General features: G+C 41.2%; 2 protein-coding genes across 16 annotated transcripts; one reads left to right on the top strand and one right to left on the bottom strand.

Moving 5' to 3' along the window:
• The first annotated feature begins 92 nt into the window (after nt 1-92).
• tgfb5 (transforming growth factor, beta 5) lies at nt 93-12,835 on the top strand. 6 transcript variants are annotated; one of them, XM_077609182.1, is made up of 13 exons: nt 93-2,425; nt 4,526-4,689; nt 5,737-5,869; nt 5,936-6,046; nt 6,642-6,825; nt 7,036-7,189; nt 8,193-9,574; nt 10,027-10,359; nt 11,004-11,143; nt 11,336-11,413; nt 12,218-12,523; nt 12,585-12,636; nt 12,718-12,835. In XM_077609182.1, the coding sequence occupies exons 1-7, from the start codon at nt 2,044-2,046 to the stop codon at nt 8,349-8,351; spliced, it is 1,287 nt and encodes a 428-aa protein (XP_077465308.1). In that variant the 5' UTR covers nt 93-2,043; the 3' UTR covers nt 8,352-9,574; nt 10,027-10,359; nt 11,004-11,143; nt 11,336-11,413; nt 12,218-12,523; nt 12,585-12,636; nt 12,718-12,835. The 6 variants fall into 6 exon arrangements, with proteins under 6 accessions (XP_077465308.1, XP_077465307.1, XP_077465312.1 ...); XM_077609181.1 differs by having other exon boundaries at nt 11,000-11,143; XM_077609186.1 differs by having other exon boundaries at nt 10,027-11,143; nt 12,218-12,254; nt 12,477-12,523.
• A 44-nt stretch (nt 12,836-12,879) lies between these two features.
• Nucleotides 12,880-27,315, bottom strand: kcnk4a (potassium channel, subfamily K, member 4a). Of its 10 annotated transcripts, none has more exons than XM_077609174.1 (16): nt 27,115-27,315; nt 25,566-25,641; nt 23,805-24,068; nt 23,504-23,621; nt 23,282-23,442; nt 22,396-22,582; nt 21,550-21,686; nt 19,665-21,236; nt 14,317-14,400; nt 14,127-14,211; nt 13,963-14,032; nt 13,773-13,869; nt 13,571-13,674; nt 13,396-13,492; nt 13,283-13,302; nt 12,880-12,945 (listed from the first exon to the last, which is right to left on the bottom strand). In XM_077609174.1, the coding sequence occupies exons 3-8, from the start codon at nt 23,991-23,993 to the stop codon at nt 20,373-20,375; spliced, it is 1,656 nt and encodes a 551-aa protein (XP_077465300.1). In that variant the 5' UTR covers nt 23,994-24,068; nt 25,566-25,641; nt 27,115-27,315; the 3' UTR covers nt 12,880-12,945; nt 13,283-13,302; nt 13,396-13,492; nt 13,571-13,674; nt 13,773-13,869; nt 13,963-14,032; nt 14,127-14,211; nt 14,317-14,400; nt 19,665-20,372. The 10 variants fall into 10 exon arrangements, with proteins under 10 accessions (XP_077465300.1, XP_077465303.1, XP_077465302.1 ...); XM_077609177.1 differs by having other exon boundaries at nt 13,952-14,019; XM_077609176.1 differs by having other exon boundaries at nt 13,963-14,019.
• Between the last annotated feature and the right edge of the window lie 323 nt (nt 27,316-27,638).

The following is a 27,638-nucleotide window of genomic DNA, read 5'->3' as shown; positions in this document are numbered from 1 at the left end:
CCGTGCATGCGAGTGCCTGGAAGCGTGTGTGAGTCCAGCGAAAGCACCGAGGCCCACATGACGTGGCAGCGCCTCGTCTATTTTTGGCTGCAAGGAAAAGCGCAGCAGACGGGTTGGAAGTTGTTTTTCACCATTTTTCCCCCTCATTTTCAAGCCACATGTCACGGCAAGAAACACCAGCACACCCCCATATCCTTTGAGCGCAATCACCCGTCGCATAGTCGCCATCTCCAGTCAGGCACGTTAACTGCGTTATCATTTAGTACAAAAGTGGGAGTGGGTGCGTGTGATGTGACCCCAAAACCCGGAGGCAGGCCGAGTCCTACCTTTTCTTTCCTTCTACTTAAAGCAATTACAGGCTTCTGCCCACAACTATAATGACAGTACGATGGGATGGCAGCAGAGCACCAATAAAAGCCACCCATGACAGATTAACAGTGCTGTGCAAATCCAAAACTGTAATTAACAACGAGATGGCTGGAAGATAAAGTGGCCTGCAAGTGACGTCAAATGCCGGGAGACGTTTAAGAGCTGCTGCTTTGAAACAACTGCATCAGTTAATGTTTGATTTTACAGCTTTCATTTAGCTCAGATTTTGGGTGGAATGAGAATGACCTTTTTTCATTTTAAGCCTGCTGCAACATAGTCATTACATAGTCTGGAGGCAGTCAGCCATCGTGCCAATGCACACGCAATCCACCTACAGAGTCAAGCAATGCATTTAGTTACTATGTTATAATTTCTCAATCTGTCATCTCAGTGGTATACATAAAAAGTCCAGGAAAATGTCTGTGTGGCGAAAATGTCAAAACCCTCCATAATAATTCATGTTTTTAGTATATGTTTTTTTTCTTACACCAGTGTTTTTGCTTTTTACCCACATGCTAAGCTAAGAGGCTGCTAGCTGCCAGCTTCTGTCTCCATTTGCAGACCACTTGAGGATAGTTGTTATTTTTAGACTAAATTAAATATGTCTCACACTTATGTGTGTGTTTGTGTGTCCACTTTGGTGCGAGTGAAATGGCTCCTATCCACAATTCACACTCCCTTCCCCGTCGTTTAGCAGCCCGCCTCTCCGCCTCCCAACCACCCACGCACGGCGGCTGCCGCTCCCAGCCCAGCCCCGCCTCCGGGGTCCCTTTCCCGGCGTGCGTGGCTCAGTCGACGCGGCTCGTGATGGAGCTCCGTCCCGCAGCAGGTCTGCTCGCATACCATCGGACTCCGCTTCACCTGCCCTAAAAGCGGCCCCTCCGCCACAAGGACTTCTTTCATTCACCTTTTTCAACTTTTTTTTCCTTCTTCCTCCCCGTGTTTTAATGTTTATGCGAGGGGGCACTCGCCATTAGTTTTATAGCATAAATCAACACGTTACCTAGTTGTTTAACTTCGTTTTGTTTACCCTATAGAGAGGATAAGAGCTTTTTTGGGGGGTCGTTCTGAGAACCGCTGGTAGGTTGAGTCAGAGTTGGCTATGTGGCCCCTTTGGCCCCACGAATGTGCTTGTCAGGGGTGAGGAGACGTCGTGAGCCAGGGGAGGTGAGTTTATCATGGGCTGATTTGTTTTTATTACCCTACGGGTACACTGGAGAGATATACATATTTGCAGTCTAATTAGGTGGAGTTATTTTTAATCTCAATTGTGAGGCTTCATTTTTTCGGAGTTGTTCGTGCAGGTTCAGGGCGAATTGCTAATTTTACAAACAAAACAAAACACTGGAGTTCAGTTAACAGTAGCTCACCGGTTATTAAACTTATTTTTAAGTGCTGGTTGTAACTTTGTTTCGATGTCGTGATAAAGTGGCCGTAATTGTCGGTTGTCGTTGAGAAGCAGTCGGTGGTTTTCAGTCAAGCCAAGCCTGATATCAGCCTGCTTTTTTTAATGTGATTTTTTTAGAGTCGTATTTGTTTATCGCGCTGGCTTTCAAAACTTTCTGACGCACGCGCGGCTCTGGGCTTTAAGTGTCGGCTTTTTAGTTCCTGGGAGTTGCTTTTGCCACTGTCTGAGTGCCCCCGCGGCCGTTCAGGGACTGTCTTCCGCGGACCATGTGGCTGTCTCGCCTGGCTTTGCTGCTCCTTCTCCGGCTGTCCGTGGCGCTGGTCAAGGGCATCAACACATGCGCCTTCATCAACCTGGACGAGCAGAAGTCGCGGCGCATCGAGGCGGTGCGCGGACAAATTCTCAGCAAGCTTCGGATCCAGAGCCCGCCGGACGACGACGACGAGGCGGCGGGGACGGCGTCGCCCACGGCGGCGTCCGGCGGAGCGGTGCCCGCGGAGGTCATGCTGCTGTACAACAGCACTCGGGAGCTGCTGAAGGAGAGAGCGACCGAGTCGGATTCCACGTGCGATCGAGAGAGCAGCGAGGAGGACTACTATGCCAAAGAAGTGCAGAGGATTGACATGTTGCCCCCGCGCACACAAACCAGTAAGTAGTGTTGCCCCGATATTCCATTTTTAACGATACTCAGATATGTGGGATTGATCGGCCAGTACCAGACTTTGTGTGTTTTTAGTTTATTCTTGAAAATTATTTCAAAGTCACTTGAACGCAACAACATCTGCTCATACATCTTAATTCATCTGCTGCCATTGACGGCAACAGACGTCCAATCTATTTAAAGTGGGAGGGTGGCAGTTCACTTCCAATGGGATGGATGTCTACTAGTGATGGAGTTGTAATTGGTGCATACTTCGAAGGGGAGTGCCACATATTTTTTTCCACTCTTCCAAACCCATTGTTTCACTTTCACACTGATTCCCGAGCGCCGTCAATGGTGATTCGGCAGGCAGCCTGGCCGTATTGTAAAAGTATGTACTAAATGTATGTCATAACTATCCGGCTGGGCTGTACCTGGAATGCATCTCCTTGTACAACGTACAATATACAACGTATGTATATGTATGTATGTACAATGACAATAAAGCATTCATTAACATCTTTCCTCTGGGGCACTGAATTGTATAAGTACAGTATAGTTCCTCAATGTTTTTGTCCAAATACGCCCATTTCTGGAGATGTAAAGTAGCCACTCCTCGCCATATCAGTGCAAATGTTAGGTTTGTTTACTATTGAGGATTTGGATTGGCATGGAAATCTTGCCAAATATTGCCTTTGTAAGTACTTGAAATGTACTGTTGGTCTCGAACAATTTAACTCCGAACTCAATTGCCGGCAACGGCGAAATGATTCGGCGGCAGAGTAGTCGTTTCCCCGAGGTGGTAGGCCTGTGCTGGTGGCCATGTTGAAATACCCTTTAGCAAGATGCATTTCTTTTGATTTTGCATTGGCACATGATGGATGGAGGCGTAGTGTCAAAAGGCTTTTAGTACCCATAAAGTAGAAATCATGCCCGCAATCATTAGTCTATGGCTGTCAGTGGCACCAAAACATTCAGTGCCTGACATTTCAGTCGCTGCCAGTGTAGTGGTTTGTGACTAGAGTGCAATGAGTGCAGGTTTTTTCCCACTCGGTAATGGTTATAACGTGAGTCTGAAAGGTTGTATGTCACTCTATTAGATGGAATAACCCTTTAATTGACCATGAACAGGAGAAGTGGCAAAAGAAGCAATGAATGTGTGGTGATGTGTGTGACAACTTGATCTAATAGTGACACTAACTTCTGGGTTTTGATTTATATTTTTATTTGAATATTGAACAATCTTTCGAAAGGGCCAAGTTCTTGCGTCAAGCTGTTTATTGTCGCTTCCTGTTGAAGTTTACTTTAAACTAAGCACAAAACTCAAAGAATTGCAAGTTAGCTCATTAACTAAGACCATGTGAAATTCTGAATGCAAAATTCAATGGAATAGTTTTGAATAATCCTTAAACAATCTATATCTTAACACAAATTAATGCAGTAATTTGACAATACTCACCAACTTATATTTTTTTCTACATCCTTCAATATTGATGATTTCAGTCATGATGAGGCGTGGTATGTTACAACCATGGTCACGGAACAAATGGAACAAATTCAACTCATAAGCCAAGGCCAAAATACTTACAAATACTGAATGCCATCTTTTGAAGTAAATCGCCAAAAATGTCATAACGTTTTTGAGGGACATGGTAGACAGATAACATATACATAACATATTCCAATGTGTAATTTAGCAACATATCATTTCATTCTATATATGATTGCGATCAAATTGGGCAAAAAGTGCAGTATTCCCAGTATAGAACTGAAGGGGGGACTTATGTTAGCACCCATCCAACTTATGGCAAAGCGGAAATCGACATTGAAAAGTCATTGACTGCGGGCTTGTTCTCTCCAGACATCACGTCAATGGTGGACGTGCGATTGTTATGCCAGCAAATGCTAGGCTTCGAATGAAAGAAACACACACGCTGGTTACGTAAAGGCAGCAATCCAGCTACTTCCACCATGGCCCGGACCGCACTGTTTAAACCTTTCATTTGTTCTCTATCACTACTCTTAATGCATGTGAATGTTAACTTAATCAGCAGCGGAAACTGCATACGAGCAGGTAGGCTTTTAACGTGATCATTTTCGTCCCGCAGACACGGTGCAGACACTGCCGTTTGACTCACATTATCGGAGCGTCCAGTTCGACGTGAGCAGCGTGGACTTGACCAACAACACGCTGGTCAAAGCCGAATTCAGGATTTTCCGAGCCCCTAACCCGCAAGCGAAAGCCGCCGAGCAGAGAGTTGAGATATACCAGGTAAGCAACTTTTTTTAAAATAAGAAAATGCATACTGAGAACTAAATTTACTAACCAAAAATTTACAAGTAAATGAACAAGGAGAATATTTGTATTTTTTTAATTATTATTATTTTTTAAACATATTTACATACATGTATATTAACATATTTCCCCCAAAATAAAAAAAGGACAATTAAATTATAAGTACATATAAAAAAATAGACAAGAAAGTACATATATATGGAGAGAGAGAACACTTTTAAAATGGGAATTTACAATTTTTAGGTCAATGTCTCAACCCAATTCAACCACAATAGTTGTCAATTTAATTCAGGAAGACAAAATAGGGGTCCAAAGGACAACCTCAACTACAAAGTGACCTGAAATTTGAACATCTCTGATTTAGAAACCCAGAAACAGACATTTTAAACATGTTTCTAAAGGGGACTCACTCACGTGTCTCAAAAGAGACAGACTACTTTTACACAAGCTTATTTATCTTGTCTAAAAGTAGATGGGAATATGTCAACAATCTCCTGTGTGAAATGTGTTTAGTGGTTGCGGGCAAACATTTCGCACCTCTCACAGAATTCCCAGGAAAGCCATTCATTTGCATGCCTCCATTTTATTTTTTGGTAATTTATGTTTATCACCATACAGAGTTAGTGTGAGTTATTTATACCTGAATGTATAAATGAGCCTCCTTAGACTCAGTGGACAACTGCCAACACTTAATGCAGTGTAGATATGAAATGATGTTATCAGCAACAAAAAGTTGTAATGTGATGAATGCATACCTGTCAACCTCTGCCGATAACTGCCCTTATAAATGATTATGATTCCCCTTACAAACCCCCAAAAAACCTTACAAACACCGTACGTCTTACGGTGTTTGTAAGGTTTTTTGGGGGTTTGTAAGGGGAATCATAATCATTTATAAGGGCAGTTATCGGCAGAGGTTGACAGGTATGTGAATGAGATATCCAGTACATACATGAGCGTATTGTATGAATAACTACATTGTTGTTTTAATACTCATTTCTCGGATTGTGTGTTTGGGGTCAGCTGCTGAAGCCAGACGAGGAGAGCACGTCCACGCAGCGCTACGTGGACTCCCGCACCGTTCAGCCGCGAGCGAGGGGCTCCTGGATCTCCGTGGACGTCACCGAAACCGTCAAGGACTGGGTGTCGGAACCAGGTCGGTCTCAACACTCGGGTTCAGACCCCTCGGTTCTCTTCCTCACCGCTTCCTTCCTGTTGACAGAGAGCAATCTTGGCTTGAAAGTGGGCGTCCATTGTCCCTGCTGCACCTTCGTCCCGTCCACCAACAACATCATTCCCAATAAGAGCGAAGAACTAGAGGCTCTCTTTGCAGGTAAGTTTGCAGTTTTTCAACAAACACCAGCTTCCAAAAGCTACCGGAAACGCGGCAGTCACCGAATGATTAACGATTCCCTGTGACACACCGGTCGGCGAAATAATGGCCACTCTGTTCCCCTCCAACACTGCGAGACTATTGAGACAGTTCCCAAATGACTGCCCTTCACTCCCGGTTTGCACTCGGCCCAATATTTGTTTCCGCTCTTTATGCCAAAAAAAAAATTAAAAATCAATTTTTGATTCTGCTCTCAGACAAGTGAAGGTCTTGTTTTTGCTCTTTTCGCTTTCACAAAGTCCAACCATTTCTTGTATGAATTAGAATTGGGCTTTTTTTTCTTAAATGTTTTTATTTCACTCATATAATACAGGTGTATCAAACGTGTGGTCGTATTTGTGTCTTATTTCTGTCTTATATTCTGCAACCTTCATTTTCCATCCACTTGTAGTATTCGTGATGGATAATAAATCATAGACGCCAGTTCAAAATAAAATGGTGAACAGAAAACCAGCTTGCTAATTTCTACCTACTGTCTTGATGAAGTTAAATAGCAATGAGAAAACTGAAGGTCTTTTTGTTTTTTTCCCTTCAGGCGTGGACGACGAGCAGCTGCGACAGCTTAAGAAGCAGAGCCAGGTGAAAGGTCAGACGGATTTCAGCAGCAAGACGCCTCACCTCATCCTTACCCTGCTGCCCAGCGACCGCAGGGAGAACCCAGCCAAGAGGAACCGCAAGAAGAGGGCGGCGGCGGCCACCGACGCGGCCACCTGCTCGCGGTACGACCGTCGACGACTCTCTCTTCGAACTATTCTGTCTTTTGTTGTTTCAGAGTGCAGGAACAATGCCTCGCGTGGGTTTCAAACATGATTGTGTCTTTGTGTTTAGACTTGACTTTTTGATTTAGTCTAGGCTCGCACCCTGGCAGCTTCGCATTGTCATTAACGTTTGCTTTTGTCATCCTCCCATGACCTATCCTTGTGTTTTAGCGGTTCCGAGTCGGGCTGCTGTCTGCGCTCGCTCTACATCGACTTCCGGCGAGACCTCAATTGGAAGTGGATCCACGAGCCCAAAGGTTACAAGGCCAATTTCTGCGCTGGCAATTGTCCTTACCTTTGGAGTGCCAACAACCACTACAACATGGTGGGCTTCTGCTTTTCACTGTAACTAACCGTTATTTCGAGTACAAATAGCAGAACTGACAAAGTTTAATTAGGGACAATTTGAAAGACAGCACAAATGCAAGTTTCAAATATTAGCACTGAATGATAATATATATTATGATATTTATTAGAACGCATTTCAGCCTAGAGAAGAACAACATTAATTTTTAACTTTTTCCAAAATGTTTGAACCTATTTTGTAGGCCAATAATGTTGACAATTTACATTGGATAGACCTCAAATTTTCACACTTTGTGTAGAAGTGTTTCATGTTTTTGTGGGTAATGTTTGGTATTTCAATTTTTTCAGGTTAAGAAATTACGTTCACTTCAATAGAAAATGCATTTTGCATGTTAGAGTATGCTCGGACTCAGAAATTTTGCAAAGAAGGCACCAACTATGAAACAAATTAGGACTTGGCACCAATTTTTTCAAGAAAAGGGCTGGAATGTATATATATATATTGGTAAAATTTCCTAAGAAAATATATGTTATTCGGCAATTATGACTTCAAAATTAAGATTTTACATTTAAAAAAATACTTGGGGACTCTTGTCAAATTTATAAAAGAGTTCTACAAATAGTGTATTATGGAACAAAATTGTAAATGTACACAAACATCAAAATGTCAGTGAGGTCAGAACATGTAACAGCTGTTACGTTGGCTTCATTTTCATTCATGTCCACTTATGTCAAATGTATAGAGTTGGTTGGCGTGCACAATGCAATGAAGTTGACATTCCTTCTTTGCGGGCTGCTGGTTTACCTCAAAGTCGTACAGTAAATGCCTGTCACCTTTTATGGTTGACATATAACATCAAGAACAAGCAATATGCCACACATCTACAACTAGGACTTGATTTATAGACAATAATCGTGTATAATCCAACCGTGTCAATATATTGTTTTGATGATATATGGCGTTATTTTTAAACGCTGACTTGTATTGAACTGAACTTGAACCAATTTTTGGTCTGTTTCAGATTCTGCCGCTCTACAACAAGCTCAACCCCGAAGCGTCGGCATCACCCTGCTGCGTCCCCCAAGACCTGGAGCCCCTAACCATCATGTATTTCATCGGACGCAGCCCTCGCGTGGAGCAGCTGTCCAACATGGTGGTCAAGTCCTGCAAGTGTCGCTAGTGACTCCGAGCTCCTGAACTCTCAATTTCAGGCTGTAAATATGTCCACGTCCAGACAGCGCATCAGGAAAGTATTCACCGTTCCACAGCCTCATTACACATCGTAATACAGGGAGTCCTCCAGTTACAACCAAGTTCCATTCCGGTACTAGCGGAGTCAGATTTTATTTTTTAAGTCCAAAATTCTGTCGAATGACTCAGTGTCAAGAAGTAAAATACATTAAAATAGAATCAAAGATGCTGCGCTTACCATTATTGATGAGAAGGGGAAGGAGAGTTAGGATTTTCATTGCAACTCTTTGCAACATGGAGCATACACGCAAAGTGATTCGTTACACGTCGGTCCATTATTTTTTCAAAGACATTATAATTCGAGGACTCCCTGTGCATTTTTTGTCCTTAAAATTCTTTAAAGCATAGCCCTTTTTGAATACTTTCCAGACATTTGATAAACATGCTGTGTTATAGCTCTACGATACTTGCGTGCCTTTCATAGCGTGTATCATAACCGTACGTGGGACTGTTTGTACCGTAGCTCGGAGTGAGTGCAAGCTCGCTGCGGTCAAGCCTCGAAACGCTTCACTTTTTTGTTACAAAAAGGCATCCATTCGTCGTCTCCTCCTTCTGGGATTTGTGGTGGGAGGAGACAGCGAGGGACGGCCTTTTATAAGCCAGACGTGAGATGGACCGCGGGGCGGAATTTGTCTGGAAGCGGGCGGTTTCCGAACACTTTTTGGGGTCTGGCAGCCTAATGGTGCTGACGCACTGCTTTTCTTCTTGCCTTCATTATCTTACTGATGGTTAAATTCTCCCTTTCTGTTGCCTTGTGTTTACCTTCTTTCTGTCACGCATACACAGCAGCGCACACACACACACACACTCACACACACACACACTCAACTATTCTCTCCTCACTGACCACACTTGAAATTGCGCAAATAAAGAAAAACATCCCCGGGCTTGACTTTTAAATATAGACTCTGGTATGCCAGTGGTTTCTTTCTCTTGTGAGGTCATGCGTGATTGTATTGCAGCGGCTCGCTATTCCGCCCGGCCAGTGGCGGAAGTATGAAGACAGTCAGCGGTGGTCAAGAGCGTTAAGTGGACTTATGCAACAGGAACAACTGTTTTTTCGATCTGTGTTGAATAGACACATCCGTTTTGTCTAACCGCACGTCTAAAACCGTCTCCTCAGAATGACATCTGTCATCTTAAGCATACTAGGTAAATATTACTCTCTTCAAATTTTTCTCTAAGTATTTGTGAGACAGAGGTGGAGTTTTCATTTCTTTTATCTTTTGGCTTCCCCACTACAGCTTGTAATAACCCTAACCACGTCAATTGTAATTTTTGACACCACAAAGAGCAATGTATAAAATAATGATCTAAAATGAAAAAAAAAGTCAAATGCCATATTTCCTCCAAACTGCTCCAATTGCTGATGTTGACGTATAGGATTACGTGAGCAATTTTAAAGAAGTATGAAATTTGGTCATGTTTAGCATGATTGTACATGTGTATGAATATATTTTTTACGGTGACAGAAAATGTATAGTAAGACATTTTTTTCTTACAAAAATTACCATTGTAATTGATTGATATTGTAAGGCTTTTTTTCTTTAAAAAAATGTGGAGTAAGGCTCATCTCATGTTCTGAACCGCTTTATCCTCATTAGGGTTGCGGGGGGTGCTGGAGCCTATTCCAGCTGTCTCCGGGCCAGAGGCGGGGGACACCCTGAATCGGTGGCCAGCCGATTGCAGGGCACAAGGAGACGGACGGACAACCATGCACAATCCACACCCATACTTAGGGGCATTTTAGAGTGTCCAATCAGCCTACTGTGCATGTTTTTGAAATGTGGGAGGAAACTGGAGTACCCAGAGGAAACCCATGCAGGCCCATGGAGAATATGCAAACTCCACACAGATGGACATGACCTGGATTTGAACCCAGGACCCCAGAGCTGTCAGGCTGACGCACTAACCACTTGCATCACCAGGCTGCTATAGTAAGGCTTTTTTTTTTAAATGACCATGTATACTTAGGCTTTTTTTTTAATTAGGCTTTTTTTCTTCAAAAAAAAGTATAGTAAATGACCATGTATATTAAGGCTTTTAAAAAAAAAGACCATTCATAGTAAGGTTTTTTGTTTAAATGACCATGTATAGTAAGGCTTTTTTTCTTTAAAACATGTATAGTAAATGACCATGTATATTAAGGCTTAAACAATGACCATGTACAGTAAGGCTTGTTTTTTAATAACCATAAATAGTAAGGCTTTTTTTAAATGACCATGTATAGCAAACAGATCCTCGGGGTCGGCTTTGGGTGCAGGTTTTTGTTCCAACCAATGAAGCACAGGCACTTTGACCAATGAGATTTCTGCAGAAAACAAGAAGCACCTGATTGCAATTCACTGATTGCACTTGTAGAGATAGATGAAAATGTGTCCTCTTTATAGGTTGGAATGAAAACCTAATGCACCCCTTTGTGGAATAGTTTTCCCACCCCTAATGTATAGTAAGGCTTGTTTCTTTAAAAAAAGACCACCTATAGTAAGGCTTTTTCATGGCCATGTATAGTAAGGTAAAAAAAAAAAAAGATGATCGTGTCTAGTACGGCTTTTTTAATGACCATGTATGGTAAAGTCAGAGTTCAATTGGCCGCCGCCATCTTTAAAATGGCGGATGAGCCAGGAACCAGTAAGGCAGTGGACTGCAGAGCTGCACAGAAGTGACGATTTCCCGAAGAAAGACCAGATAAAGTTCTCACCGGACAACGCAGCGCATTCGGTACGTTGTCATTTGGGGATTTCGAAGCCCCAGTTCTCACTTTAAGAGTGCTTTTTGACCGGAGCGTGCGTCGTTCTTGTGATGTAGCCACATGTGGATGCAGACCGAAAAATGTTTGCAAACAAATTGGCTACATTGCGTTACCTATTGCTGTTAATGTCTAAAAAGAAATCATTCTATTGTGTGTTTCAGTCCCTCAACGAGCACAGACTGCTGGGAAACATCAAGAATGTGGCCATAACGGCCAAAAAGGAGCAGTTTGTCAGCAAAGTGAGTATTTTTTTAAATTAGCTTCTAATTCCTATATCCGTGTTATGTTTAGATATCCGCGATCAGTATTCACGGCTTTCCTAAATTAGTTTTTTAGCAGTATGATACACTCCAATTTTGAATGAAGACATTTTGACTCGGTGTGCGTTGATTTTTAATAGCAAGATCCTGTGTGGATAGCTCACCCACACAAGTGCCACCAAGTGGAGGTGTAAGGAATAAACAGTACACTTATAGAATATATACCTCAGGGTTTGGACCTTTTCATTTTTAGTTTTAAATGTGGTTTTGACAAAACCTAAGCGAGTCATTCATCCACCTGTACTACAGTTGAATGAATGACTCGCTTAGGTTTTGTCAAAACCACATTTAAAACTAAAAATGAAAAGGTCCAAACCCTGAGGTATATATTCTATAAGTGTACTGTTTATTCCTTACACCTCCACTTGGTGACACTTGTGTGGGTGAGCTATCCACACAGGATCTTGTCCTCAGTGTAAGAGCTTTTTGGGATGTTTTTAATTTTTTTAAATGAAGGGATTTGAAATGATTGACTGGAAGAAACTCATCCAGGGTGGAATAACATGGGAAATGAATGGGAGTTATTTGTGCATCAAAATGGTTAAATAAGCAATTACGTAATCACGCAGTGGTGTTTTGTAGAGGTTTATAGCCACAAATTTACAAGACCAAAGAGGTTGAGGCAGAAGTTGTGTATGATGTAGGACCTGTTTCAGGTTATTTTATTTACTATTTTCATGTAATGTGTACTAAACATACTCTTTATATTTTGCTTCTCTTCAGGGTCCACCCAAGTTTACCAAATCAACGCTAAAGAAAGGTGACTTTGGAGTGTGGCACAGCCTTTGACACCAACATCTTGATGGACCCTATCCAGTATGTTTTCCATATCTCCCACCACATCTGAAGTATATGATCAACTCCTCAGCAAACTGTCCAGGAGCTTGATCATGACTTTGATTTGGGTCTGTTGGAAGACATGGAAAATAGACTAAATAGTGGCTCTTGAGGACTACTGTTAAAGACTTGGCTTATTTTTTAGACTACCTCTGCAGTGGACAAAAAGCCAACTGAGCAGTCATCAGAGAGGTATGTCTAATTTCCCTTTTCCCCCCTCCTACTGTGGCTTTAATGTTGCCTTCTTATGCAGTGGGATGAAGGCTTGCTGACTGAGGAAAGCAGAGATGACACTTCTGATATTGGTAAAACCTAACTCTGTTATTTATTTTTTTTGATGTTGGACTTAGTCTATTGTGCCTTAACCTATTTTTTTCCCCCCCCAGAGCCAAGAAAACATTCTTTGTTCATGGATAGAAGAATCAACTCATCTTTAAATGCTGGATGGCTAATGGGATTTTATCTCAACCCCTTTTTGTGGAAAAATAAAGCCCTTGAAATGTACACATGTCTTTCTTCTTAACTAGTAAAAGAATGGAACTAACATGTCATTTTAAACATTTATTAAGAGATACATTTTCACATTGAAGTATTGATTGGCCAGTCTTCTCCACCTGTACACAAACAAATTTATTGCACTTTGATTTTAACAATAATTACAAAAGCACTGGAAACATTCAAAATTTTTCTAACACTTAGGCAAAAAAAACGTATGCAATTTTGACTTTTTTTTAAAACAAAACACTTAGAAAAATTTCAACATAATACTTAGTCAAAAAAAACTTTTATAATTTAAAAGACTTAGAATATAAACACCAAAAATTAAAGGAAAAAAAAGACCATTGAGGGTCTGGGGTCTTTTTTTCTCCAAGTGTTTTAACAAAGACAAATGACACTCAAATCTCTTTTATTAAAATTTCTGAATGGAAAAAAAAAGGAGATCCTCCTTACCTTAGGGATTGGGACTTCACCTATAAAATAAGAGGGGGTTAGTAAATTGCAACTTTAGTCAATAAAATGTGAGATTGGAATGTTTTGACTTAGATATTCTACAATAAACTAACCTCTCAGAAGACTGCAGAGTTCAGGGACCATGCATCATCAAGTGGGCAACCTGGGAAGATCACTTGGTCCTCCAGAGTCTGGACATGGACCTGGTGCCTGCATATAAAATAAGAGGGGTGTCAATAAAATGTGAGATTGGAATGTTTTGACTTAGATATTCTACAATAAATTAACCTCTCAGAAGACTGCCAGCAGAGTTCAGAGATGATGCATCATCTTCAAGTGGGCAACCTGGGAAGATCACTTGGTCCTCCAGAGTCTGGACATGGACCTGGTGCCTGCATATAAAATAAGAGGGGTGTTAGTAAATTGCAACTTTAGTCAATAAAATGTGAGATTGGAATGTTTTGACTTAGATATTGTACAATAAATTAACCTCTCAGAAGACTGCCAGCAGAGTTCAGAGATGATGCATCATCTTCAAGTGGGCAACCTGGGAAGATCTCCTGGTCCTCCAGAGTCTGGACATGGACCTGGTGCGTGCATATAAAACAAGAGGGGGGGTTAGTCAATAAAATAATGTGAGATTAGAATGTTTTGACTTGGATACTCTACAATAAATTAACCTCTCAGAAGACTGCCAGCAGAGTTCAGAGACAATGCATCATCTTCAAGTGGGCAACCTGGGAAGATCACCTCGGTGCATGCATATAAAACAAGAGGGGGGGTTAGTCAATAAAATAATGTGAGATTAGAATGTTTTGACTTGGCTATTCTACAATAAATTCACCTCTCAGAAGACTGCCAGCAGAGTTCAGAGACAATGCGTCATCTTCAAGTGGGCAACCTGGGAAGATCACCTGGTCCTCCAGAGTCTGGACATGGGTTAGGGTTAGCATGCAAAAGAGCTAAAGTTATCATATACAGAGACTGGAGATTCAACAGATAGGTTTAGGTGTTTTTTTTGGAACTAATTTTACCTTGATTTGGCCCAGTCTCCACGCCCCTCAAGGGTGTGCATGGTTCTGGACACACGGGATTAGCTGCATCTTGATTTAACCAAGCTATTTGGGAAGTGCCAAACAATTATTACAGGAAAGAGAAATCTTACAATAAATGATAAAGAATGAAAATAAGTTAGTGAGTGCTCCGCGCTAATTTCCCCATTCCAGACAAATCGATTAAATATACAGACTGATGTTAAAAGCTAACACTTTGTATAAATGATTTTGTTTTAAAAACAGAATTAACAATTGGAAAAGGGCGTTTAACACTCGCAGTGGAAACTATTACATACAACGTCATTTTTAAGTGAGCCTTCACCTATCAAACTGGTCGTTGATATCTTGGCTTTGTTTGATATAATTAAAAGTCTTTCCCCACGACTCAATAATGGAGAGTATACGGACAAAATACTTTTGAAGTCAAATGTCGTGACGCTAATGCTATGATAGCTAGTGGCATGCTGCACACAGCCGGTGAGGAAAAGAAGCCCATACTTAAAATGTCGACGGTGTGTTCGACCTGGCATTAAACTAACAGATTTGTTGGCGCTTTGCCTCAATTGATTCCTAAACAAATCTCCTGATAGCGTGTTAAAAATGCACATAGGCCAGTAAATTGCTCTACGGCTTACCTCGTTTGGGTGCTAGTCGTTCGACCGACAGCACGCAAATGGTTGCTCCAAGGGGCGCGTTGCTGCGCATGTGCATAATTTACACACCTGGGTCGACAATGGGCGTAACCACGCCCATATTGACACGTCATATTGAATGTGGAAAAGATGTGTACGGATAGTTTATCCGCCCAACTCAATGTCCATGTTGTGAAGATGACGTAGAATAGTCGTGATTTTTGTGGTCTTGATGCTTATTCCCAGCAGCAATTTAGAGTGTCCAATCAGCCTACCATGCAACGTCTTTGGAATGTGGGAGGAAACCAGAGTACCAGGAGAAAACCCACACAGAGAACATCAAACTCCAGACAGCAGGTATTTCTCTCCCTATATATATATATAAAAAATGCAATTAAAGCAACAAGCACATTCATCCTAACCTCTAAAACAACATCAATGTGTTGTATTGTGCACTGTGGAATTATGGTTGACAATAAAAATGAGACATTTGCTTCTGAAGCCATTGCACTAAATTGTATTTTTCCCTTTCTTTTTCAACCACAGGCTCACGGGGTGTGTTGCCCTCCTCCCTGAGTAAACTGGCCCCGGCATCTGTTTGTCTTTTCCACTTAACTACCTCTTGCTATATCCAACCTGTACTTATCCCACTGCGGATTGCTGCGCTCCATCCCTCTGGCCTTGAAAACGGAGGGAGGGATGCGGGGGCCGGACATGGACCCTTCCGCAGAGAAAGCCATTTCTTTGCAAATTTCCCACATGCAAAAAAGTGCCCTCAGAAGATGATAAAAAAGCAGTTATGGACTAATCGCACCTCATTCCGAGGGTGATAAATGTGGGTCACGCATCATGCAGCTGTTTCCTTCCATTCTGAGCTTTGGTGCCAGCTACTATTGAGGCTTTTTTTTTTTAATTGACCATTTATAGTAAGACTTTTTATTTATTTATTTACTTTTTAAATGACCATGTATAGTAAGGCATTTAAAAAAAAAGATCATGTATAGTAAGTCTTACTATACATGGTCATTTAAAAAGTAAATAAATAAATTAAAAGCCTTACTATACATGGTCATTTAAAAAAAGGCCTTACTATACATGGTCATTTAAAAAAAAAGCCTTACTATACATGGTCATTTAAAAAAAAGCCTTACTATACATGGTCATTTTTTTTGGAAAAAAAAGCCTTACTATACATGGTCACTTTTTCAATAAAAAGCCTTACTATACATGGTAATTTAAAAAAAAAGCCTTACTATACATGGTCATTTTTGGGGAAAAGCCTTACTATACATGGTCATTTTTTGGAAAAAAAGCCTGACTATACATGGTCATTTTTTCAATAAAAAGCCTTACTATACATGGTAATTAAAAAAAAAAAGCCTTACTATACATGGTCATTTTTGGGGAAAAGCTTGACTATACATGGTCATTTTTTGGACAAAAAGCCTGACTATACATGGTCATTTTTTAAATAAAAAGCCTTACTATACATGGTCATTTTTTGGAAAAAAAGCCTAACTATACATGGTCATTTTTTAAATAAAAAGCCTTAATATATATGGTAATTTAAAAAAGCCTTACTGTACATGGTCATTTAAAAAAAGCCTTATTGTACATTATCAGTTTTTAAATAAAAAGCAATACTATACATGGTCATTTTTTAAAGAAAAAAGCCTTACTATACTATGTTGTTGTTTTTTTTAAGAAAAAAGCCTTACTATACTATGTTGTTGTTTTTTTAAGAAAAAAGCCTTACTATACCATGTCGTTTTTTAAAGACAAAAGCCTTACTGTACATGGTCATTTTTTTAAAGCCTTAATATACATGGTCATTTACTATACATGTTTTTTAAAAGAAAAAAATCCTTACTATAGCAGCCTGGTGGCGCAAGTGGTTAGTGTGTCGGTCTGCCAGCTCTGGGGTCCTGGGTTCAAATCCTGGTCATGTCCATCTGTGTGGAGTTTGCATATTCTCCATGGGCCTGCATGGGTTTCCTCTGGGTACTCCAGTTTCCTCCCACATTTCAAAAACATGCATGGTAGGCTGATTGGACACTCTAAATTGCCCCTAAGTATGGGTGTGATTGTGCACGGTTTTCCATCTCCTTCTGCCCTGCAATCGGCTGTATACATGGTTGTTTTTTTTTATTTAAATAAGCCTTACTATACTATGTCGTTTTTTTTTAAGAAAAATGCCTTACTATACATGGTCATTTAAAAAGTAAATAAATAAATTAAAAGCCTTACTATACATGGTCATTTAAAAAAAGGCCTTACTATACATGGTCATTTAAAAAAAAAAGCCTTACTATACATGGTCATTTAAAAAAAAGCCTTACTATACATGGTCATTTAAAAAAAAAAAGCCTTACTATACATGGTCATTTTTTGGAAAAAAAGCCTTACTATACATACATGGTCATTTAAAAAGTAAATAAATAAATAAAAAGCCTTACTATACATGGTCATTTTAAAAAAAGCCTTACTATACATGGTCATTTTTTTGGAAAAAAAAGCCTTACTATACATGGTCATTTTTTCAATAAAAAGCCTTACTATACATGGTAATTAAAAAAAAAAAGCCTTACTATACATGGTCATTTAAAAAGTAAATAAATAAATAAAAAGCCTTACTATACATGGTCATTTTAAAAAAAGCCTTACTATACATGGTCATTTTTTTGGAAAAAAAAGCCTTACTATACATGGTCATTTTTTCAATAAAAAGCCTTACTATACATGGTAATTAAAAAAAAAAAGCCTTACTATACATGGTCATTTTTGGGGAAAAGCCTGACTATACATGGTCATTTTTTGGGAAAAAAAAGCCTGACTATACATGGTCATTTTTTAAATAAAAAGCCTTACTATACATGGTCATTTTTTGGAAAAAAAGCCTTACTATATATGGTCATTTTTTAAATAAAAAGCCTTACTATATATGGTAATTTAAAAAAGCCTTACTGTACATGGTCATTTAAAAAAAGCCTTATTGTACATTGTCATTTTTTAAATAAAAAGCAATACTATACATGGTCATTTTTTAAAGAAAAAAGCCTTACTATACTATGTTGTTGTTTTTTAAAGAAAAAAGCCTTACTATACCATGTCGTTTTTTAAAGACAAAAGCCTTACTATACATGGTCATTTTTTTAAAGCCTTAATATACATGGTCATTTACTATACATGTATTTTTAAAGAAAAAAAGCCTTACTATAGCAGCCTGGTGGCGCAAGTGGTTAGTGTGTCGGTCTGACAGCTCTGGGGTCCTGGGTTCAAATCCAGGTCATGTCCATCTGTGTGGAGTTTGCATATTCTCCATGGGCCTGCATGGGTTTCCTCTGGGTACTCCAGTTTCCTCCCACATTTCAAAAACATGCATGGTAGGCTGATTGGACACTCTAAATTGCCCCTAAGTATGGGTGTGATTGTGCACGGTTTTCCATCTCCTTCTGCCCTGCAATCGGCTGTATACATGGTTGTTTTTTTTTATTTAAATAAGCCTTACTATACTATGTCGTTTTTTTTAAGAAAAATGCCTTACTATACATGGTCATTTTTTAAAGAAAAAATGCCTTGCTATACATGGTTATTCTTTTAAATCAATAAAAGCCTTACTATATTTGGTCTTTTTTTTGAACGTCTATTTCCGTCAATAAGTATATTCAATATCAACTGCCCTCTTTTACCTCCTAGCACATCGCTTACTATATACAAGTTAAACTCATGAAAAATGGGACAGATGTCCATCTCCTTAAATTGCTGATCATTAAAAATGATCCAAAAAATCTTTCCCTAGAAAGAGTTAACGGTCTTTATTGTAACGTGAGGTCCATTTTGAGGCCTCAGCATTATTTGAAAACTGCACAGCAAGCCCAAAGCCACACAAGTTCCCTTTTTAAACACACGAGGGCGTGCTGGCGCGAGACTAAAGACAGTGTTTTACTGCCTCTCGTAAATTCAAAATATTTCAAAAAGTTCTATTTATGCCCATAAGACACCATCAGCCCAGGCGGTGTTTAGTCAAGGCAAGCCGGCATTTTATTTTTATCGCCGACACTTGGAAAGAAAAAAACACGCGGCAACGCGAACGCCGAAAGAGCGCCTTGGGGAGCCGGCGATTTTCCGGCCTGCGAGTCAGCGAGACTTCCAGGCCCCAACCGCAAGAGGCGGAGGCGGTCGAGGTCAGAGAGGACTCGCCGGGGTCAACGCGTCTTCTTGTAAACAAGGGCGAAATGGAAGAAACTTGGGAATGCTGAGTCAAAAGTTTTTTTTCCAGTTAAGAACAACCCTGCGCTGTCATTATTATACCCATACAATTACACATCTTGGTGTCTTGTCAAAAAAAACAATGTTTAGGCCAGGGGTGTCAAACTCACTTTGTTTGGTGGGCAACATGAATGCCAACTAGATAAAATGATCAGTTGATTTTTGGCCCAAAAAGTTAATTTACTTGCCGGGATAGACGGGAAAAAACAGGAGTAAAAAAAAGTGATGGGTGCTTACTATTTTTTGACCTGACTTTTGATTTTGCAATCAGGTATCATTGAATTTGTCACGTATGAGTAATATTTTGAAGTTCGTTAAATAGGTTGGCAGCGACAAGGGAAGTGAAACAATAATTAAAAAAAGACGTTTGGCAATGTTTTGGTGGAGCTATAATATTTGAATTAAAATAATCTATTTTTTACTTACCATTGTGAGCAGTGAATGAAGCGATGTTTAGCATTTTGTTAGGTTTTAGTTTCCAATGTGGCAGCCCAGTGGTTAGCATGTCGGCCTCTCAGCTCTGGGGTCGAGGGTTCGATCCCAGGTCTGTCCTCGCTGTGTGGAGTTTGCATGTTCTCCCCCGGGCTTGCGTGGGTTTTCTCTGGGTACTTTGGTTTCCTCCCTCAAAATCCCATCCATCTTAAGCTAAGAAATCTCTCTAAGTGGTTCTTAGGTTCAAGTGATTGGTTGTTTGTCTCCTTGTGCCCTGCGATTGGCTGGCCACCCATTCAGGGTGTCCTTGGCATGGTGCCCGTAGTTAGCTTGGGTAGGCTCCAGCACCCCCTGTGACCTTTGAGGATAAGCAGTTCAGAAAATGAATTAGTTTCCAATGTACATTATGAAAAGATATCTTAATCCAGATTTTAATTATATTCAAAAAGATTGCTGCATTTGGCGGTTGAAGTTGCTGCAAACAATGCAGACAAATGATTTTGGGGAGTCACAAAGTAGCAGGAGCAGGAGCCATTTAAGTGGAACTCCATAATTTTGTTTTAAAAAAAGTTGGCTTTTGGAATAAAGACCAAATATCAGTCCTGTCACCTCCGTTCCATTTTTGCAGATTACCGTGATAATCATTGGTGAGCTTTCGTAAACAAAGTCAAATCCACCTTAAATGGGCAAAGTCAGTATATGTCAAAGGGTCGGCAGCGAGTCTGTGTCTGTCTCTGACGACAATGACGAGCCCGGAGGCGGCGTGGGGGGATTGGAGGGTGGTCGCATTTCTCCGTCGTGCTCTCTCCTCACGCTCTTCCTCTTGGGTTTACGGGGACCCCGCTTGCTCTCGTCGGCGCGCTCGCTCAGCGCGTCTGACGACTCGTCGATATATGCCAGGTTCTCTCCGAAAAAGTCCAAGAGGCCCGTGGAGTAGGGTGGAGTGGCTGTCGACGAGCACGAATCGGTCCCAACGCGATCGTCCTCCTCCTCTTCTGGGTTAATTTCTCCTACGGCGTTGACAGCCCGCTGGACGCGGAGCTTCCGGAAAAGCGAGAACGATGACGACTCGGAGGAGACCTCGGACCCGGAGTCAAAGTCGGTTCCCGAGAGGGAGTCTTCCCGTTCGCCGGCTATAGCGGAACCCGCCTCGACGGAGGACGGAGCGGCGGGAAGGGAGAAAGAGCGCATGAGCAGGTGAGGTAAGGAACGTCCCATCGCTGCCGCCGCGGCAGGCTTGGCCTTCGGCATCGTCCCGCCTCCGCCGAGCCTCCCCATCAGATCGAGCGCCGTCGACCTCCGGGGAGTGGAGCCGAGGCCTCCCAGGTAGCCGGAGGAGCCGGACAGTCCCACCCAGTGTCCCGGGATGTGGCCGTTCTCCGAGCCGCCTCGCGCCCAGTAGCCCAGCGTGACTTGGGCTCCGCGGCGGATGCGCCGGCGCCCGCTTCGCTTCCAGCGCCTTCGCTGCAGGAGGAAAGGGTCATTGAATTCCAGGGGGTTGGGGATCCGGAAGTCTTTGGACATGTGCTGCGTCCAGTCGGTTGCGTGAGCGCGCAACTCCTCCATCTGAAGGGCCAAAAACAAACAAACAAAAAAAAAACTCATCATGGGCCAACAATAAAACAGGATAGCACGAGTAAAATTCTCTCTTGAAAGCTCAACTGTTATTCAGTCTGTTTCTGTACTTATTATTTTTATTAACATTGTATTAGAAATTCCCCAAAACATTTTAGCATCAAATCAGGTTTAAATATTTTATATATATATATATATATATATATGGAAAATGAATGTCCTACCAAAGGAGCAACATAATGATAGAGTGAACGAATGACAACAGTGCGTAGTTTGTATGGGTGTGCGTGTGTGTGTGTCTCGCCTCAGCGCGGGTCCGCTTGGAAAGAACGCGCAGCCAGTTGCCAATCATGGTGAGGATGGAAGCAAAGTAGGCCAGACCGAACACAATCCACAACCACACCAGAGGTTTGAAGAACAGACCGCCGGCATGACTGCCATCTGGACACACGGACGCAGTTCTATTAGTGTTGCACCCATTTTCACCATTTTCTTGCCTGCCACTATTGGCAGATTCTCCAAATCAGGTGGCAAAAATATGTGATCGGGACATCCTTAATAAAAAGGCAGTATTCAGTGACTGAGATCCTCATCCATGGTAGAAGTTACGTCAGGTCCTTTAAATCTCGGCTAAAAAAAACACTTATTAACCAGAGGGTATTCATAACTGCCAGTTAAATTCAAATGTCTATTAACATCGGTGCATTATTCCTCATTACTGATTGTTATTTAGTGCAGTATTGGCACTAAACTCTAATTTTAACCATTGAACTAAATGTCATTTTAAAGACCAAGGCCTAAATAGAACCCTTTTGGGTGAAACGTGGTCAGAACAGTTACTTTCAGTCAACCTTTGTGGAATGGCATGACTGGCGTGACTTTGAACGTCATCAGACATATTCACAAAGGCAAGCTTTCTCAACTATTCCATTTTGGGTGTTAGAACATTTTTCAGTTTTTGCAGTTATACTAGAGTTACATGAACTGAACAGACAAAGGACTTTTTGGATAGCCATTTACTGTCAGTAAAGTGGCGCCTATGTTCCGTCTATGGCCTTAAAGTCAGACTCAGCAAAAATGTTCCAATACAATGTGTAACAAAAGAATTGACACGTACATATGTTCCCGATTAAGCCAATCAAGAGCCCACCTGGAACGTAGTCTCCGAAGCCTACGGTGGTGAGCGTGATGACCACAAAGTAGAGCGACTCCAGGAAGGACCAATCCTCGGATTTCTGGAAGACGACGGTGGGCACGGCCAGGAAGATGAGGCAGCCGATGAGGATGGACAGCACGGCGGAGATCACCCGCACCGTGGTGGCACGCACTTGCCGTTTCTAATGCACACAAATTTGGATTGATTGATTAGTGACTCAGGGGCTGTTCACACAAAAACTCTAAACCAGTGGTCCCCAAACTATTCCAGAAAGGGCCGCAGCGGGTGCAGGTTTTCGTTCCAACCGGTAAGAGGAAACCTTTCCACTAATCTGGTATCCTAGAAGTGCAATCAGTGGATTACAGTCAGGTGCTTCTTTTTTCAGCAGAAACCTCATTGGTTAAACTGTTTGTGTTGGATCGGTTGGAACAAAAACCTGCACCCACAGCGGCCCCCCAGGACCGGTTTGGAGACCTCTGCTCTAAACAGTTGACAACCTAAAAGGGAATGTTGGGTGAGATCTAATTTTGTACTCCCGAAGTGGTGGTGGCCATAATTCTCCAATATGTATTTGCCTTTAAAAAAGCTGAATATACTGACAACGTCAGCGCTCGTGGCCGGTGTATGAAAAAGGCCCAATTCTAATCAATAGATCAATTATTGATTATGGTCATTACATAAATTTAGAGCAGGAGAAGAAGTAGGCGCATAAAAAATAAAAAGGCCATTGGCTACATCAACAGAAAAGAAAACAATAAATCTGATTTTTTTTAAGCCCATTTCGCTGTTTGTCATTTGTTTAATTTCACTGCTATGGCGGCCATCGTATTAATAGTTTTTTTTCCCCAATAAATTCAGTCGTTTACAGAAAAAAACTCACCAGGAAGAGGGCCTCGATCTTGGCGACGGCCTTGCGCAGGACGGTGCCCATGTGGTCGCCCACTCCCGCCAGCAGGATGCCAAACATAGGGATGCCCACCAGGGCGTAGCACACGCAGAAAAGCTGTCCGTACCACGTCCGAGGCGACAGGTTGCCAAAACCTGGAAGACGGTCGACGACGTCAAGGCTCGGGAGGGCACGGATGGCGACGAGCGATCAGACCGATGGTGGTGATGATGGCGCCGCAGAAGAAGAAGGCAGAGGCCACGTCCCAGCGGGAGGTGAAATTGTTGGAGAGGCTGTCCAACTCCAGACCCGCTTCCACTGAGGACGCCACATCCTGAGTGTGAAATAATATAAATGAAAACAATATCAATTGCATTGATTTTTTATGTGCAGTATTTATAATTTAATCATGCAAGTGTTCCATACAAGAAGCCCGTGGACGAACCTTTAATCTTAGAACTGAAAAAGTATTCACAAGTGAGGGAACACATCAAAACAGTTAACGAGTCACCGATACCTTCAGGAGCTTGTAGAATTCCTGCTCGCTCACGCAGGAGTGATAGTTCAGAAAGTTGTCCTTGGCAGTGAGCAGCTCGTTGAACTTGCGATTCTCCTCGTAAGCCTCCAGATTCTGGAAGACCAGCGCCCCCATCCCCAGGTAGAGCACCACCCCGAACAGGAGGGCCAGGACCGTGGTGCAACGCATCTTGTCCGCCCCCGCTCGGGGTCACAGGTCGCGGGACGTGGCGGTGCTCGCTTTCAGGATACACTTGGGGCACAGCTGGTCATAAACAGGAAGTTCCTTTGAGAGGACCGCGGCACATGTAAACATGCAACGTGAGCGATTTTGGCGGGCTGACATTTTATTTATGCGCGTGTGCGTCACGATAGCGCTGCACTGACGGAAGTTAAGGATGTTCCCATGAACGCTAGGTGAGAAGTCATACACTGATGCTCTCATAACAACTTGAACATTCTCTCCCTCACCTATTCCCCCCCCCAAAAAAAAATCAAAGAAATGTAAATATCAGACAAAACTACTGAAAGCCAGGTAAACGCTGGATACGTTTACTCAGAAAACAATAACTACTCAAAGCTTCTAGTCCAGTCAACAATTTGTTTTTTACATCTTCTGAAAAGCTCGATTAAATTTCTGAACAAACATATAGCAATTCAGAAATTAAAAAAAATCGTACCAACACTTAAACCGATGGTATGGGGATGCTTTCCTGCTTCAGGACCTGGATGACTGCTTATTACTGAATAATCTTGAAAGAGAATGTGTAGCTATCAGTTGGCAACCTCAAGCTAATTAAATGTTTCAGGTAAACCGTGACGTTGATAGAAAAACGAAATAAATAAAACTCTCGAAGATGGAAGAGCGCCAATCACGTTCTGTTTTGGTTTCTTTGAAGAGGAAACTGTGAATTTGTATGAAACTTCCTTTAAAGATCCAAGATAGCAGGGCCGTTAGTTGTTGATTCATTTTGCAGCTGACCGATTTACGTTGAAGTTTCCATGGGAACATTCTTGCTTCTCACACTGCGCTGCACTGTGACAATGAAAAGACACGAGCCAACTCAATAGTGAAATAGAGTAACAGTGAGAGGAAGCCATTGTGACGTGTTGTCCCTTTGGTGATTCTCAACTAGCTTGCCCCTGGATGTCATCCAATGTGGCTTAATTGGTCTGAAAATGATTTATTCACTACAGTAATTTCACCGCTAAATGACTGAAGACTAAAGACTGGTCTCAATGTTCTAGAAAATACCGTAAAACAGTGTATGACCAAACTCATCATAGTAATTACGGTACAGTCAAGTGAGTGTGCAGTAGTTTAGTGCAAAATAAAGAAAATTTTAATATATATATATATATATATATATATATATATATATATATATATATATATATATATATATATATATATATATATTTTCATAATTAAAAAAGCAACTTATTTATTATTGGTAAAGGCAGCTAAAAAATACTATCAGTACAACACTAGTACCCATATATAACTCATGCATTTACATATAACACTGGGTTGTTTGCTGTTGCAATTTGAGGAACAAAGTCTTGACTCCCAAAAGAAACTGTTACAGTAAAACACCACCCTACCCCCAAGAAATCCTGATTCATTAAACTGTTAAGTGAATGATGCTTCAATTTAGAATCCATGTCCACATTATGTGCGTTTTCTTTTTCTTTTGCCTCATTAAAAAAAGATTGCGAAACATTGAGCGAAGAGGAATACAGACGTCATTCAGGAGATTACCTTGGGGCTTTGAAGTCAGGAGTTCATCCCATGTTCGCTCAGCTGATGATGAGCTCTGTTGGGCTTCGTAGTGGACCTTTAACAAAATAAGATTCTATAAGATGTATTCAAAGTTGACACTTGGACATGTTTTTCAAAAGGACCACTATATCACTACAGGCTGTTCACTGTAGTGTGTACTTAAACGTGCTTCCAGTTTATCACTACTTTGTACTGTGTTTACCTCAACGATGAAACTCCTTTTTCTTGGTGGCCCACATGCAACTTTACAATCTCGTGATATTTGCCAGAACCACACACACTGATTGCATTCTGACAGACCGGACAGCCTTTGCTTGTCTAACTCTGACGCTTATTAGTTATCGCCTTCCGAAAAGTGAAGGGGGGTTCGGCGGTTGAATGAGTTAGCTGTCTTTGTTGGAGTAGCGGCGGGTGAGCTCATGTGAAGATAAACAACGGAGCATATAGGACGGCGTCCTGAATCTTGAAAGGAGCACGAGATTGAGGGAAGAGGTGCACGTGAGGGGAATGTGGGGGGCTTCAGGAGGCGCATCTTGATTGTTTTACGACCGCGGTTAAGATATATCATGATGTTGATATTTGGCTAAAGAGGGATTTCATGCTTTATTTGCATGCTTGTTCGATTCAATAGAAAATGTATGACTCATTTCTGTCCAAAGATGCGGAGAAATCTTTTTTTTTTATATAACAATCAATAATATTCTTCCCACTTGGCACTTATTTTACAAAATAACTGCAACCTAATTAGAATATATTTTCTCATAACTTTGTAAAAATGTATTTTTTTTCTCCTTTAGACTGGATCCAATGACATTTGAATTTTTCCCTTAATGGTGCTGTGTATTCCTTTTTAATTCATTTGTTTCTGGTTTGAAAACAAGTACTTGTTTGTGGATATGTTTTACTTTCCCACATGGGATGAAGCGAATAATCAATTTCTAGATTTCCCATGGAGGTTAAGAGTGAAAAGAATAAAAGTGAACTTTGGTGATAATCCTTAGAAAAGTACAGAGTTAAAACTGAGGTTTTATTGATGGTCTAATCTTCACCATGCTAAAATTCAACAAAACAACTCATTGAATTATTGAACAGAATTGCATTTTTAGGAATTGGCTAGTCATTCATATGACATATCTCAAGCCTTTTGGCTTTTTCCTTTACTGGAAATTAGCTAGATTTTCATGAGCTCACTAAAAAGGCACTTCTAATCTAATCTAATCCAATTTGGCTCACTTGCACAATTTGTTATCGAATAGAAAACCTGTTGAAAAAATGTATTTTTAATGACTGTTCAGATGTATCGAAAGCTAAATTTAAAAGGAAATATTTTCAAAAATCTAGTGATAAAAAACTGCAATACGTTATGATGCTTCCTTTCACATAGCACAATAAAATGATTTGTTTATAAGATATGATGCATTTAAAAAAGGTTACGCTTGCCAGTCATTACTTTCCCGTTAACACAAAGTGAGAATGAGAAAATATTTTGTGCATTTAGCTCTAGAATCAAGAAAAAAAAACTTCTTACCTCAACTTTGGTGAAACTTCACAAGGCTTATTGCTCCGATGAAAAGTATGCAGCGGCTTCCACCAGCACTCACTCGAGGTTTGGTGTGTGTGTTGTGAAAAATGGACGTGTGTTTTCTCCTTGGAAGGTGTTTCCCCATTCTTGTGACCCTACATCACTCTGACAGGAGAGAAAACTGGAGGAGAGGGTGTGTGGGGGGCATTACAGGGCCTGCAATTTCCTGAGATGGATATGTGTGTGTGTGTTTTTTGTTTTTTTTTGTCGGGAGGGAGGGAGGGGGATTGGCAAACAAATAACTGACACTTGGCTCTTTTTAAGAAGAGTTATGGATTAAATAAAACAACGGGTGAGGTTCCGAGGCCAAATTTAGTAATAATGGATGTTACTGTGACTCATTCACTGAGTGTGTGCTGTGGTAGTTAGTAACATTTACATTAAGAACACCTATAAAAAGTGATGCACATCGCTGCTAAGTCGGGAAATTGTTTTGAAGGGTACAAAGGCAAAAAAAGGAAAACAGGGTA

This window comes from Stigmatopora argus, chromosome 9 (genome assembly GCF_051989625.1).
Source record: "Stigmatopora argus isolate UIUO_Sarg chromosome 9, RoL_Sarg_1.0, whole genome shotgun sequence".
Taxonomy (NCBI): domain Eukaryota; kingdom Metazoa; phylum Chordata; class Actinopteri; order Syngnathiformes; family Syngnathidae; genus Stigmatopora; species Stigmatopora argus.
This window is presented reverse-complemented; position numbering and strand designations above follow the sequence as displayed.

Coding starts and splice junctions, on each gene's coding strand:
- tgfb5 (XM_077609182.1), top strand. CDS start 2,044: ATGTGGCTGTCTCGCCTGGCTTTGCTGCTCCTTCTCCGGCTGTCCGTG. Junction 2,426..4,525: donor GCCCCCGCGCACACAAACCA/GTAAGTAGTGTT, acceptor TTCGTCCCGCAG/ACACGGTGCAGACACTGCCG. Junction 6,826..7,035: donor GACGCGGCCACCTGCTCGCG/GTACGACCGTCG, acceptor CTTGTGTTTTAG/CGGTTCCGAGTCGGGCTGCT.
- kcnk4a (XM_077609171.1), bottom strand. CDS start 23,993: ATGCGTTGCACCACGGTCCTGGCCCTCCTGTTCGGGGTGGTGCTCTAC. Junction 23,622..23,804: donor AATTCTACAAGCTCCTGAAG/GTATCGGTGACT, acceptor TTTCACACTCAG/GATGTGGCGTCCTCAGTGGA. Junction 23,443..23,503: donor CGCCATCATCACCACCATCG/GTCTGATCGCTC, acceptor ACCGTCTTCCAG/GTTTTGGCAACCTGTCGCCT.